Source organism: Aedes aegypti, chromosome 3 (assembly GCF_002204515.2).
Source record: "Aedes aegypti strain LVP_AGWG chromosome 3, AaegL5.0 Primary Assembly, whole genome shotgun sequence".
NCBI classification, from domain to species: domain Eukaryota; kingdom Metazoa; phylum Arthropoda; class Insecta; order Diptera; family Culicidae; genus Aedes; species Aedes aegypti.
In genome coordinates this window covers 268,611,022-268,624,736 of record NC_035109.1, presented here as the reverse complement: position 1 = coordinate 268,624,736, position 13,715 = coordinate 268,611,022, and the positions used below count along the sequence as shown (strand labels likewise).

The 13,715-nt window shown below is 39.0% G+C and overlaps 1 protein-coding gene across 8 annotated transcripts in view; it reads right to left on the bottom strand.

Moving 5' to 3' along the window:
* LOC5572228 (heterogeneous nuclear ribonucleoprotein L) overlaps positions 1-13,715 on the bottom strand; it is a 710,940-nt gene that overhangs the window by 435,602 nt on the left and 261,623 nt on the right. For all 8 annotated transcript variants that reach the window (XM_021851703.1, XM_021851706.1, XM_021851708.1 and 5 more), the window contains exon 3: positions 2,722-2,838. In XM_021851703.1, the coding sequence (XP_021707395.1) occupies positions 2,722-2,838 (117 nt within the window). The remainder of the gene's footprint in view (positions 1-2,721; positions 2,839-13,715) is intronic.

Genomic DNA, 13,715 nt, shown 5'->3' with positions numbered 1-13,715 from the left:
TTCTTTCAGGGATTCCTCAAGGAATTCATTCAGGAATTCATCCAATAATTACTTTAGGGATTCCTCCAAGAATTTCTTCAGGGATTTCTCCAGGAATTCCTTCAGAGGTTCCTCCAGGAATTTCTTCAGAGACTCCTCCACCAGAAATTTCTCCAGAGATACCACCAGGAATTGCTTCAGGTCATGCACCATTAATCCCTTCAGGGATTTCTCCTGTAATCCCTTTGGAGTTTCCTCCAGGAATTTCTTCAGGCATTCCTCCGAGAATTTCTTCAGGGAATCCTCCAGGAATTTCTTCAGAACTTCTTCTACGAATTCTTTCAGTAATTCCTCGAGCAATTCCTTCAGAGATTCTTGCTGAAATTTCTTCAAGATCCTTGCAAGAACTTTTCGAAGTTTCTTCCAGGAATTTCTTCAGGGTATCCTCCACGAATTCCTTCAGGAATTCTTCTAGGAATTCTTTCAGAAATTCCTTCAGGGATTCCTCTAGGAAGTCTTTCAGGGATTCCTTCAGACATTTCTTTAGGGTATCCTACAGGTATTCCTTCAGAAGTTCTTCTACGAATTCTTTCAGAAATTCCTCGAGGAATTCCTTCAGGGATTCTTTTAGTAATTCGTTCAGGGATTCCTCAAGGAATTCATTCAGGAATTCATCCAAGAATTCCTTCATGGATTGCTCTAAGAATTCCTTGAGGGATTTCTCCAGGAATTATTTCAGAGGTTCCTCCAGGAATTTCTTCAGGGACTCCTACAGTGATTTCTTCAGGGATTTTTCAGGGAATTCTTTTAACGACTCCACCAGGAATTCCTTCAAGGATTCCACCATAAGTTTCTCCAGAGATACCTCCAGGAATTGCTTCAGGTCTTGCACCATTAATTCCTTCAGGGATTTCTTCTGTAATCTCTTCAGAGGTTCCTCCAGAAATTTCTTCAGGGATTCCTCCGAGAATTCCATCGGGGATTCTACTAAACATTTCTTCACGGATTCCTCCAGGAACTCCTTCAGGGATTCCTCTAAGAATTTCTTCAGGGCAACCTCCAGGAAGTTCTTCAGAACTTCTTCTACGAATTCTTTCAGAAATTCCTCGAGCAATTTCTTCAGAGATTCCTGCTGGAATTTTTTCAATGATTCCTGCAAGAACTCCTTCGAGGTTTCTTCCAGGAATTTCTTCAGGATATCCTCCAGGAATTTCTTCAGGAATCCTTCTAGGATTTTTTTTCAGAAATTCCTCCATGGATTCCTACAGGAAGTCTTTCAGGGATTCCTCCAGACATTTTTTCAGTGTTTCCTACATGAATTCCTTCAGAAGTTCTTGTACGAATTCTTTCAGAAATTCCTCGAAGAGTTCCTTCAGGGATTCTTTTAGTAAAATTCGTTCAGGGATTCCTCGAGGAATTCATTCAGGAATTCATCCAAGAATTCCTTCAGGCATTCCTCCAAGAATTCCTTCAGGGATTTCTCCAGGAATTATTTCAGAGGTTACTCCAGGAATTTCTTCAGGGACTCCTGCAAGAATTCCTTCAGAGATTCCTGCAAGAATTCCTTTATGGATTCTACCAAGAATTCCTTTAGGGATTCTACCAAGAATTCCTCCACGAATTTCTTCAGGGATTCTTTTGGGATTTTTTTCATGGATTTCTCCAGGAATTTGTTCAGAGATTTCACCAAGGATTCCTTCGTGGATTCCTCCAGGGATTCCTTAAGAAATTCCTCCACGAATTTCTTCAAGAATACCTCCGGAAATTCGTTCCAGGGATTGCTCCAGTATTTGCTTCAGGAATTCGTTGAGAAATTCATCCAAGAATCCCTATAGGGATTTATCCAGGAATTCCTTCAGCAATCGAAAGACTGTACCGCCTAGAACTTGCAATTTGCTTAATGCTAATCTTAAGCCTACTTAGGTAGATACTTCACAGGACTCAAGCGGAATACTTTTTATTCTTGGTTCTACATGGGTACAATTTGGCGGAACTCAAATGACAAAAAGACAGGAGATGGCACATCGTGTCCGTTGAAAATTCAGTCTCCCTCCTGATAATTCGTTTAGGACAAAATTGACCCAATCCAATAAACGCTGGACGTCAACGTCAGCAGTCCAACATTCGTATTTCCCTGCGCGACCGAATGCAGACGCCGAAAGTCCGAAAAAATCGCAATCATCCTTGTCATCGTTTTTCCCTCTGAGAATGTGAATAAAGTCCATTCTCCTGAGTGGACTGCCCGAATAAAAAATTGCAACTGATTTGGTAGTTGAACCTATTCAAACACAATAAAATCTATGGTGTACATCAGCGATTATATTAGCTTTTTGTAAATGCTTCACAAGAAGTGAAACATTTACTGTTATTACTATAAATATACCAGTAGTTAGAGTAATGCTTCTAGTTATTTACATAACGTTTTGTACTTGCCAACTGTGGTCTTTGGTGTAAAAATATCCGCAATTACTATAAATTGTTTTGGTGTCTTCTGCACTATAGTTGTTAAGTTATCCTGTTGTAAAACATAGTTCAAAGGTAATCAAAAAGCTCTATATTGAACTAAATTGTTGATTTACGGCTGATATAATGGCAAAAAGCCGTATACATGGGTCGGATATAAGGCTTATGGTTACCTGGGTATTGTTACAATAAAATCAATTGTATTTTTTTCAAATCACTGTTATGTGGCGTTCATAATCAAGAAAAAGGAAAAAAAACTCCAAAAGAATTACTACTCACCACTGTAATCGGATAGACTGGATTGATGATGGTGAACAGCAGGATATGGTTGGGCCGGGTTGCTACCTCGCGCTTCCGCCGAGGCTCGTCTGTGACGTTGATGTTGTTGTTGTTGTTCTGCAAAGGTAAAAAAGGAAAGGGAATTAATGCCTTGTTAACGCTTCGAAAGAGTAAGCCGGCTGCTCTTCGGCGGGACAGTAATCGAATTTCGCTTCTTCACCGAAAATTCTATTCAAAAAGTTTAGTTATTTATACACCGACGTGATGTGGCGTGTTTAATACCATTCGGAATTAGTTTGTAAATGGGTTATTTTATTTATAAACGCCATGTTCTGACAGCTGTTGGCGCGACGGATTCTTTCCAAGTTTCGGTTTCGGTTCTGTCTGGTTCCACTGGAACCAACTGAGTCCTATGGTGTAAAATGTAGCGTTATGAACTGGATTAGTGCCCATGCTGCGCTGGAGGGACTTACGAACGTAACAGGCCAGCGCGATATTAATAATCCCAATTCTTTAGTTCTTCTGCGGAAAAGTGGAACATTTACCATTTTTACGGATGCTCAACTCTGACACGACGAAGATAAAGCACCCCGTTTGGGAAAAAATACTAAACTCAACAAAACAGGAGAAGAGAAATCTAAATTTATCACCCCGGCATCAATATTTTATGTTCCAGTAACTTTCCTTCAGTTGAGTGGCGGATCGTAGGGAACAAGAAATGCGGCATTGCTCTGCAGGTCGAACGGTGTCAACGCCTATTTGTGCTATGCTACAGTGCAAAGGTGTGAAAATTTACTAACGTAAATGATAAGCAGTAAAATGTACCAGAAAAATGATAAGGATAACGAGTATGGAGGAGTCATAAAATGCTGGAAAATCACGGTATCATGAAAGAAATTTTCGTTCAGTGATGATGTCGTAGGCTTTGACATTATTTCTGCATCGCGAAAACAAGCAGGACGAGCGAAAAAAAATGTTTTCTTTAGTTTTACGGTATAGCTTTCAGGAAGCAAAGTACAATTTCCCTATGGATGAGTAATACGGTGCAGGAAAAAAGGACTTCGGATTCATTTTTCGTGTACTACTTACATAGGATTAGAGAGCCTAAAAACTATGCAAATTGGTGATTTGTAAAAGAATCTCGTTGAACACTATCTATCTGTCTGTATGCTTTGATTAAAGCTGAAAGTGGATTGTGGCTGCTCAATCGAGGATGAAGGATAAATTGGTGAGCTCGTTTCATGTTTTTGTTCAAATCTGTAAAATATGTATGATTGCACATTCAATCAATACAAAGATAAGACGTAAATATGCATTTTTCAACAAACTTTGAAAAGGTTCGTTACTGTGAGAGTCGGCATAAACTCTTATTCATAAATAATTTATGTTTAACATATTTTTTTCCTTTTATAACACCCTTTTTCTTTTACCTTTATTTCGTAATTAAAAAAAAGTTGAATGAAACGACACCATAAGTGTAGATTTTCAAAATGTTCACTTTATTCAACTAACTTTGAATGGTTCGCCACTGTAAGTGTCAGCATAAGAGTGTTCTGTGATGGCCCAGCCAATCGAGTTTTTTTTTCTTCTCATATGAATAAAATATGGTAACACATGCTTTCGTTCTGACAGCTATACGAATGTTGTGTTTAGCTATTTATACAACAAACTGTCGTAACTGTCGTGAATGGTTCGTAACTTCAAGTGGCGACATTATTTTCTTCTACTTGAATGTTTTCATACCGATTGAAGATATCACATTTAAAAGCATGTTTATATCTCACAAATAATTGTTTGGCGTAATGGCTTATCAAAGTGAATCCTGTGATGCTCCTCATTAATAAACATCCCTCCCAGTAACCTTTGTGGAGATGCAGAGGTAAACACGGTCTCCATATAGCCAGAGGTTCGACACTAACATTCCTTTCGATATCTAGAGATGGTCAAAAAGAATCAGAGCCGTTCAAAAGATCCAGATCACTCAAAAGGTTCATTTGATCAGCACCATCAGCACGGATCAGACAAAAAGTGACCCGAGAAAAGAACGAACCGATTTTTCCCCTATTTTCCTTCGTTTGTTTATCGGCCTTATTATAACGATTTACACGAGCCTTGCTTTGCGCGCCATGCCACACATGCAAGCACAATGTTATGCTCCGTACTCTCAGCGCTCTCAGTCAAATTTTCCCCGATCGCTTGCATACAGGCAGATGATAGATAGAGTAAAGAGTGCTCTCTTGAATGGCAAAGTAGTTCATTTTGCTTCTTCTTTTTGGTTCGGGGGGGGGGAGAAATCGGCAGAGTATCGTGAGTTTCTGGAGTTGAAGAATAAGAGAGCGAGAGATACAGGAGATAGGACGCATGTCGTGCAACAGAGAGTGAACCGCTATTTTTCCTGTTCGCTTGGCTCAGTTCGCTCTTTCTTTGCGAGCCGCTGAACCACTGAACTGTACAAAAGATCCGGTTCACTAAAATGAGTGATTCGGATCAGATCCGTTCACTAAAATGAACCGTTTTTCCCATCTCTATCCCAATCCCACCTGACTGCAAGGACGTGACCGGCACCGTTATTGACCCTGTACAAACAGAGGATCTGAATTATGCACACTGAAGAATATTATGGCCAATCCCAGCCAAACTTCTAATTGATTCTTTGCATGGTTGCGAAATAGCAACCATTGATATGTACATATAGTCAGCTTTGACAGATCGTTCTCATGATGAAAAACAGAATCGCATGAGTGCTTGCTCCTTTGAGGTGAGCTACGGAATAGAGATCAATCGTGTTCGAATCGCGTTGTACGAGTGCGAAAAAAGTATTCACGTTTAATTGAGAATGGATTGCCAACTGGTGAGCTCGTTTCATGCTTGTGATAACATATTTTTGCCATGACTACGTTATGTTTATGTTATTTTCAAACAAACTAAACTTTCATTATCCTGTTTTACAAAATTTTCTTATAAACATACCTTTGTTTCGTCATTATTAGAAATAACCCTGGACCCTGGTTTAACTTTTTAGGATACGGGTCAAATCAACGAAACAATATTTTGCGACGGGCTAACATTTATTAGTACAAAAAAAACTTCGCAAAATTAGAGCTAATTCTAATAAAAAAAAAAATACAAATTTTAAAAAGATATAATTGAAATTGTTAGAAGCTAAGGAAATTAAGTGATAAAAGCCTACTTTTGAAATTTTAAAGTATTTTATTTATCCCATACAAAATATATGGGAGTAAAACATACAACTCAATGTTGAGCTTCTGCTGGGCAGGATTTAGTGGTAATCTTACTCAAGAGTTCTATGAGAATTGTGCCCAGTTTTATGGCAGAATCTGCTTAAGGTCTCTTTGGAAGTCACGTCAAAGATTTTTATTTTTTCAATCCTGCCATGAAATCTGTCAGAATGTTTCCAGAATTTGTTTCTTTGATTTTGTTTTTCACGGTGTTTATTTTTATGAGAATATCACTCAGAATCATGAGAGAGCTCTACCCTGAATTTGGTTTGGCTTAGGATCTACGTATATCTTTTCCATAATTGTCTGAAGGTGATCATCATGATTCTGTGATAATCCAGCATACCCAAGTTGAATTGCGTTGCGTAGTTACGGAGTAATTCGTAGATTACATACATACTGAGAGCTGTCATGTTGTTTACTTCACCACTCTTTTTCCAATTGCTCATGGAAACTATCATCTTCTCCGTTACGAGGAAAGGAAAGGATAATGATGGTATGACAGCTACTTAAAGAGAGGCCAGCGACTCACCGACGACCTCATAGATATCAAGGAGTCCTAGTGGGGACGTAATGCCAAGAAGAAGAAAAAAGAGCACTCAACGGGCCAGATATACAAAATTTGGGCCGTACGTCGAAGAGCCCTGTTCTAGAATGGGGTTTGAAAGGAGTTTTCATATTGATACCTAAGTTTGAACCATTAAGCAGTTATGGAAATTTATACTCCAGAATGATTAATGAGCACTATTTCTTACAACAACATGTTACAGAATTATCATATTTTCATCATTTCAGCAAATATAGTGCAAAATGTGTCGAAAATTGATTATTTTATTATGTTAGTCCTTCATATTATGGCAGTAAGAAATATTTCAGATAACTTTAGGAGAATAGCAATGAAATTGCAAAATATAATTAATTAATAATTGACTCTTCATTATGGGGAAATTCAGCCCGAGGCTGCAAAGTGTTGAAGGGGTACTCAACAAGTTTACAAAGGGCATTTAACAGATCTCATACGGTTTGACCAAGTTTCAAAGAATCACTAGAAAAACTCAAAGCATTCCCTGTGATTTCCAAGAGCTTCGCAGTTGTTTTCACAAAGGAGTTTTCAATAGCTTCCAAGGAATCGATGCAGGGATTCGCTTAAAAAAAACAGATACGATTTTTGTCTCTTCATGATTTCTTCTTCAATTTTTTCTCCTTTCGAACATTTATATTTCCACCCCTTTTTTTTTCTTTTGACATAGATTCGAAGCAGCATGCATCTATTCTATTCGCAAGTCCGTATAATTCTTTTCACCATAAAATTAAACTTTTCTACATTCCGTTGCCTTCCATGCATTCAACAACGCGTCGAAGTTCATTCCGCTGCTAAAGACTGTCATCAGACAAATCGGCAAGGGACACAATTTCCTTGCCGTCTCCTTCTAGCTCTTGGCGCACATTTTCATATATTCACGCGATTTCGAATCAAAACAAACAGTGCTTTCATTCAGCTGATTTCAATGGCATGGCGTGTGGGGCACAGGTGTGCCGTATGAAATATTCGCGCACCGATTTTGCTACGGCAGCCAAATTGACAAGCATTTAAAGAAGGGGATTACTATGTGCTGAATTAAAAAGGAGCAAATGAAAAAGTAAGAATAAACACCAAAAATTAAAAGATGCCGCTAAGAACTGCAGAAATTGGTTACACTTTGTAAGATTTTAAGTACTATATAATGATTGCTGTTGGCTATTTTTGGATAAACTAGTAATGTTTATCGTTTTTTCTAGGACACGATAACATTTCCCCCATTTCACTACCGCGCTTGACTTTTTTTTCGATTCCGTGGAGGGGTAGTGTCGTGTATTGGAGCCGGGGTGGATATTAGTTACGACGACGACGACACGCGAGACATGACGGCCGTTAAAATTAATTAAAGCGAACGGGCCAAATCGGGGGTGGGTGTTGGAATACATTTTTGGCTTGTTTGTCTGTCTGCCATTGGTCGTGGTCATCCGAAATTCACGTACGGTAGTGGCAGCTTCGATGCATCAGTGTGGGTGGTGGTATTCGGAATTCTCGGCCAAACGCAACGAACTAGTGAATGAAATTCCTGCTGCAGGGTATATTTGGGACATGTTATTGAGGTCTGATGTTAAGTAATTAAGAAATTAGAAGAATTAGTAGAAATTAGAAGTAATTAAGAAATAGGTTTAAATTTCTCAGTGGTTGTAAACATAAGTTAACTTTCTTTTTAGTAAATCTACGTTTCCACTAAAAGTTACCCTGTTTCTTCATGTTTGAGAAATTTTCTCAAGCGCACACACTGTAAAAATTCAGCACGTTAGTATCAATAATTCTGCTCTTGGATTTGCAGTACTGTTCATTCTTGACAATATCAAAAGAACGGTTCTTGAGTTCAACGTTGCATGCTGTTTGAAAATTAAAAAAAAAAGTTGTCATACGACCCAGATTTGAACGTTCAACCTCGGAGTGCAAATCTTGTATCTAACCTCAACACCAACAACCAAAAAACTGAGGAGAATGTACCTAGTTCTTTACACTACAGTTTTTACTCAAAGTTTTTGCAACAGAACAAGTTACAAAATTGACATTCTGTAGAGCAAACTTTTAGTTATTTTAACATATTCCTACATTAATTTTACAATAACCGTTTTACAAAAAATCACAGTAAACTAACTGAATTACATTGTTATTATTAGGTTATAATTCTATTACTTTCCGCTAGCCATGATTGCTGTCAGTCTCACTAGCTAGTCTATTTAATCTACTACTCACTGGTGCAGCTGCATCGTGCATCACCATCAGGGCTGGTAGCGACTAAGTGTCTAACTACAAATAGAAACTTTAGAGACTACATGCGTGAAAAAAAATATCAAAGAGGAACCAAAGAGAGAATAAGCATAAGCATTGATAACCGTACAATTCGTAGTTGCTACTCCACGATTGACCAGAAAAGAGGAACCAAATAGAAAATGATCAAAAACCAAAACAACAGGAAACAGAGAACATTTCAAGCGTAAATTTATACGAATTTTTCACAATAATTGTTCAAAAAATCCAACTAGACATGTCTCAGAGAAAACTTTATTGAATTTATGTATGGATTATTTATGAAACTTTGTCATGTATCATTCTCAAGGCTGAATTGGAGCTACTAGTTTCGGCGCTGCAGTCTTGGGTAATCACAACGACTGTTTTAGATTTTTCCCAACGTTTCGATTCTCATCTGAGTTTTCTTCAAGGGGAGAATTCTGTTTAATCGTTCTCCTCCTGAAGAAGACTCGGATTGGAGTTAAAACGTTGGGAAAAACTAAAAATCCATTTTGAAATTCCCGCTTTTTTCCCGGTTTTCCCGTTTTTATTTTCAAAATTTTCCCGATTTTTAATGGAGTGGCCCAAAAACAAAGGAGTGGCATTTTTGTCGATTTTTAGTTGAATGTACTAAAAAACTACTGTTTTCAAGCTTTACAACGGTATTTTGAGGTGAATTTTCCGTTCAATAGGAAAAAATATAATTTGTACAGTTGTTCTACGCTAACTTGTCCCATGTTTTATGTGAACTATATGGACAGTGGCACAAATATGCGTAGAAAGGCAGTGTAGAAGATTAAAAATTGCCGAAAAAGTTTAAAAGCCGATATTCTAAAACTTGGTTTTTGTCACTTACACCCTTTTGCTCCCAACCTCTTCAATTATGCAAAAAGTGCGGTTTCTATTCTTGGCACTTTCGATTCACTTCGACAGCGGTTTTTTTGAAGGCTAGCAGGATTATATTATTCAACAATATGCCTTTTTTGTGTAAACTAATTGAAATAATTTCAATTCCTAATCTTTCGCAAATAAGTTTAAGATAAGGACGAATAAAAGCCACATATGTTAAAGTACAGACACTACCCACCATAAGTATGGAATCGTTGCAATACTGAGTATTGTAGCTGTAACCGTAGGTCCCAATTTGCAGCTTGTTGACGCTGCCACAATTTCCCCAGGTCTGTCCGAACCTGCCAGTAAGCCCCTATATCCAATTCAACTCTCCAAAAAAAAAGGGAAAGCCTTACTGGCACGGTAAACCTAGCTGTCCATGCTTAAAAAGATCCGACAACGTCATTTCCTCAAATAGCATATGTATCAATCTTTCTAACTGGTATTTTCTGACAGTGGTTTGAGTAAGTCCGACAACCGTTACGAGTTGTGTCGGCCCAATTGCTACCCTGCGCAGAATGGTTAACAATCCGACGAAGTGTCAAACTTCGGCACTTCGTCATCGTTCTTATTGGATCGAGTGGTGGTAATATAAGACGAATCAAGGGGATTTATATAACCAAGGGGATTATAGTAACCATGTCGTGTATATAAAAGTTTATGTGCTTTTTTCTAGTTGGCCCTATATTACGATTAGTATCGGATGTTAGTAGTTCAAATTAGTGGTATAAAAGTGTTAGTACGGCTAGTAATGTTAAAAATACGATTAATTTGTTAGTTCCTAATTGAAAATTTGTTAAAACAGTTCTGAACAAGCAGTTATATACGAAAACGAACATCTACAACAATTACCAACTTATTTCTTTCTTTATTTCTTTCTTTATTGTTGTTATTTCCATCTGACATCAAGGTCTTAAGGAAGAAATCTTAATATAATTTTCAAATAAACGAGATCTGTACAATCGCTGTCTGAATGACTCTACAGAAGAGTTAAAATCAAACAGCTCGTAACCTTCTACAAAACATCTACTAATAGAATTCACCGGATCATTTGCTCCGTAATTAGTATTCCTGGATTCAACCTGAATAACTTGTCTGGACCGAAAAACACGCTCAGGGGCATAGAGTCGAATACGCTCCAACAAAGCTGCACAATCTACTTCGCTACGAATAATTTTCGCTCCATATACAGCTCTATCAATTCTGCGACGTACACGTAACGGTTCAATTCCCAGCAAGGCACAACGATCCTCATAAGGTGGTAGCATTTCAGGATGTCGCCAAGGTAGATTTATCAAAGCACGCCTCACGAATTTTCTTTGAACAGCTTCTATTCTTGCAATCCACACGGCTTCATATGGCGACCACACAATAGATTCAAATTCCAAGATAGATCTAACAAGAGCGCAATATAAAGCGCGCAAGCAAAGAGGATCGTCAAAATCTTTGGCCATTTTGAAGACAAACCCCAACTGTTGGAACTTTTTTACACTATTTCTTGCCTCTGAAGACCATCCATCGAAAAAAAAAAAATTAAGAAAGAAAACATTGAAAATTTGAAGAGACTTGTTTTGTATTATCGACCAAGTCTCTAAATCAGAACTTGCTACCAGCCCTGCCAGCGTGCATTACACATCTCTGATATTCTAATCTCCCGAAAAACACTCCCCGCTCGCGCACTACTCACGCCGACTAAATTTAGACAAGAATTTTAATTATATTTCATTATTTACATACACAAACCCCCGCTACAAATTCGTCCTGCTCCCCGACCCTTTTGACGACTGCATCCATCATCAACCCAAATGCATTACGCTTGAACATTCACCATTTGAGTGCAATTTTCGGCGGATCTTGAGGTGGCTTTTGGGACCCTTCAACCGATATGCAACGCTCAACTCAAGTGTTTGTCTCAAGTTAGTTTCGGTTAGGATGTTGGTGGTTGTGTGCAAAGTTAGTGCCATATCATCATCATCATCAGCTTCATCGTCTTTCCCCATTTCACTATGGGATAGCATTTTACGGGATTGGCGTCCCGCTCAGCGCTTCATAGTAGTCCAGATTTTAGAAATCATGGCAAATATTTTGCATTCTTGGTATTTTACTCTTTTTGTTCATGAAAAGTTACGTGGAATACTTGAAAGTGAATTTTTTTTTTGTTACACATTTTGCTGGGCAGTGCTTTGCGAAGGCCAGTATTCACTCGGACGTCGATGCGGTAACACGTGTTTATCGGCAGTGCTGAGAAGTGTTTTTTTTTTTTTTGCGTCGCACGTTTAGTGCATCTCTCTTTTTTTCTTTAAACGGAATCTATTCGCTGAATAGATAATAAAATGGACAAAGTACGGAAGAACACGTTGAAAGTAGTTTTCACGAGTGGAGTTCGAGCACCGGCTCATCTTGACGTTATTCGATTCACGGCGAACGTTTTGAAAATTCCTGCACCAGAGGTACACACGATCTACAAGGATGAAAACGATCGATGTTTTTACATCAAGTTTTTGGATGAGCCGGATTTCAATTGCTTTGTGTCTGGAATCGAAGAGCAGTACCGGTTTGAATACGGCGATGGAGAATCCACGTTCGTGAAACTTGAAGTAGCAAGTCGGTTGTTCCGATACGTCAGGATTTTTAACCTCCCGCCGGAGGTGGACGACAAGGACATCGCCGCAGCGCTTAGCCAATTCGGAACGATAAGGCAACATGTTCGAGAACGTTATCCCGCTGATTACGGCTATGCAGTTTTCAGTGGAATTCGCGGAGTCCACATGGAAATCGGTAAAGAAATACCTGCTAACCTGTACATCGGGCACTTCAAAGCACGTTTGTACTATGAAGGCCTGAAAAACAGGTGCTTTTTCTGCAAGCAGGAAGGGCATCTGAAGGCCGAATGTCCCAAGATGAAAAGCATCAAGGCGTCGGCTACCGTCGGATCATATAGCGGGGTAGTGACGGGAGCTCTGGCCAATAACCTCTCCAAAGATGACGCATACCAACTGAACATGACGCCATTGCAGTCGAAAAACAATGGAACCGCTTCGAAACCAAACGATCAACCCGGACCCTCAACGAGAGCAAAATCGGAAGCAACGAGTTCATCGGAACTCACGCAGCGGGAAAGAGAAAAGGGATGTGAGAATATGGAAATCACCGACATCACACGGACGCAGGAGAGTACGGCCACTGAGGTGTCGCAAGTCGACAGTGGCTCCCCCAGCAAGCTATCATCACGAAGAGGACGCTCCCGGAGCAAGAAAAACGTTGAACATCGCATGGAGCAACTACTATCGCAGTTGTCAGGAAGGTCGAGGTCTCGCGGTACGGGTAAGCGTGAACTTAGGAGAGATAGTAAGGAGAGTGGAGAGCAAGCATAAAGCTTGTCTCCGCATATCGGTTGACTAATAGGCTTTTGTAGTGGGTTCATTAGGAACTCAGTAAATTTAAAACAATCGATGCCACTCATTCGTAATGTAGCTACAATCAATTTGAATGCAATCAACTCACCGGTGAAAAAATCTCTTTTGAGAGACTTCATTTGGAACCATGACCTCGATATCATTTTTGTTCAAGAGCTGGCATTTGAGAATTTTGCGTTTATAAGTAGCCATACAGCCATAGTCAACATCAGTGAAGATAGAAAAGGGACTGGTGTTCTTCTACGCAACAACTTAAACTACTCCGACGTTGTCCTAAATATCAACGGTCGGATCACATCGCTAACTGTCGATTCGATAAATTACATTAACATTTACGCTCATTCGGGAAGTGCTTTCAAAAAGGAGAGGGATATTTTGTTTCGGGATGATATACTCGTTCATCTAGCTCATGGAAGAGAGAATGTGATTGTGGGAGACTTCAACTGTGTGCTTAACGGGGACGATATGTCTGGTTCGGTTAAAAACTTTTGCAGTGGTCTAAAGACTCTAGTAGAATCACTTGATTTGAAAGATGTCGAAAGAGTACTTTTAAAAAATCAAAAAAATTATACATTTGTGAGAGGACCATCCAGATCTCGAATAGACCGTTTCTACGCTTCAGAA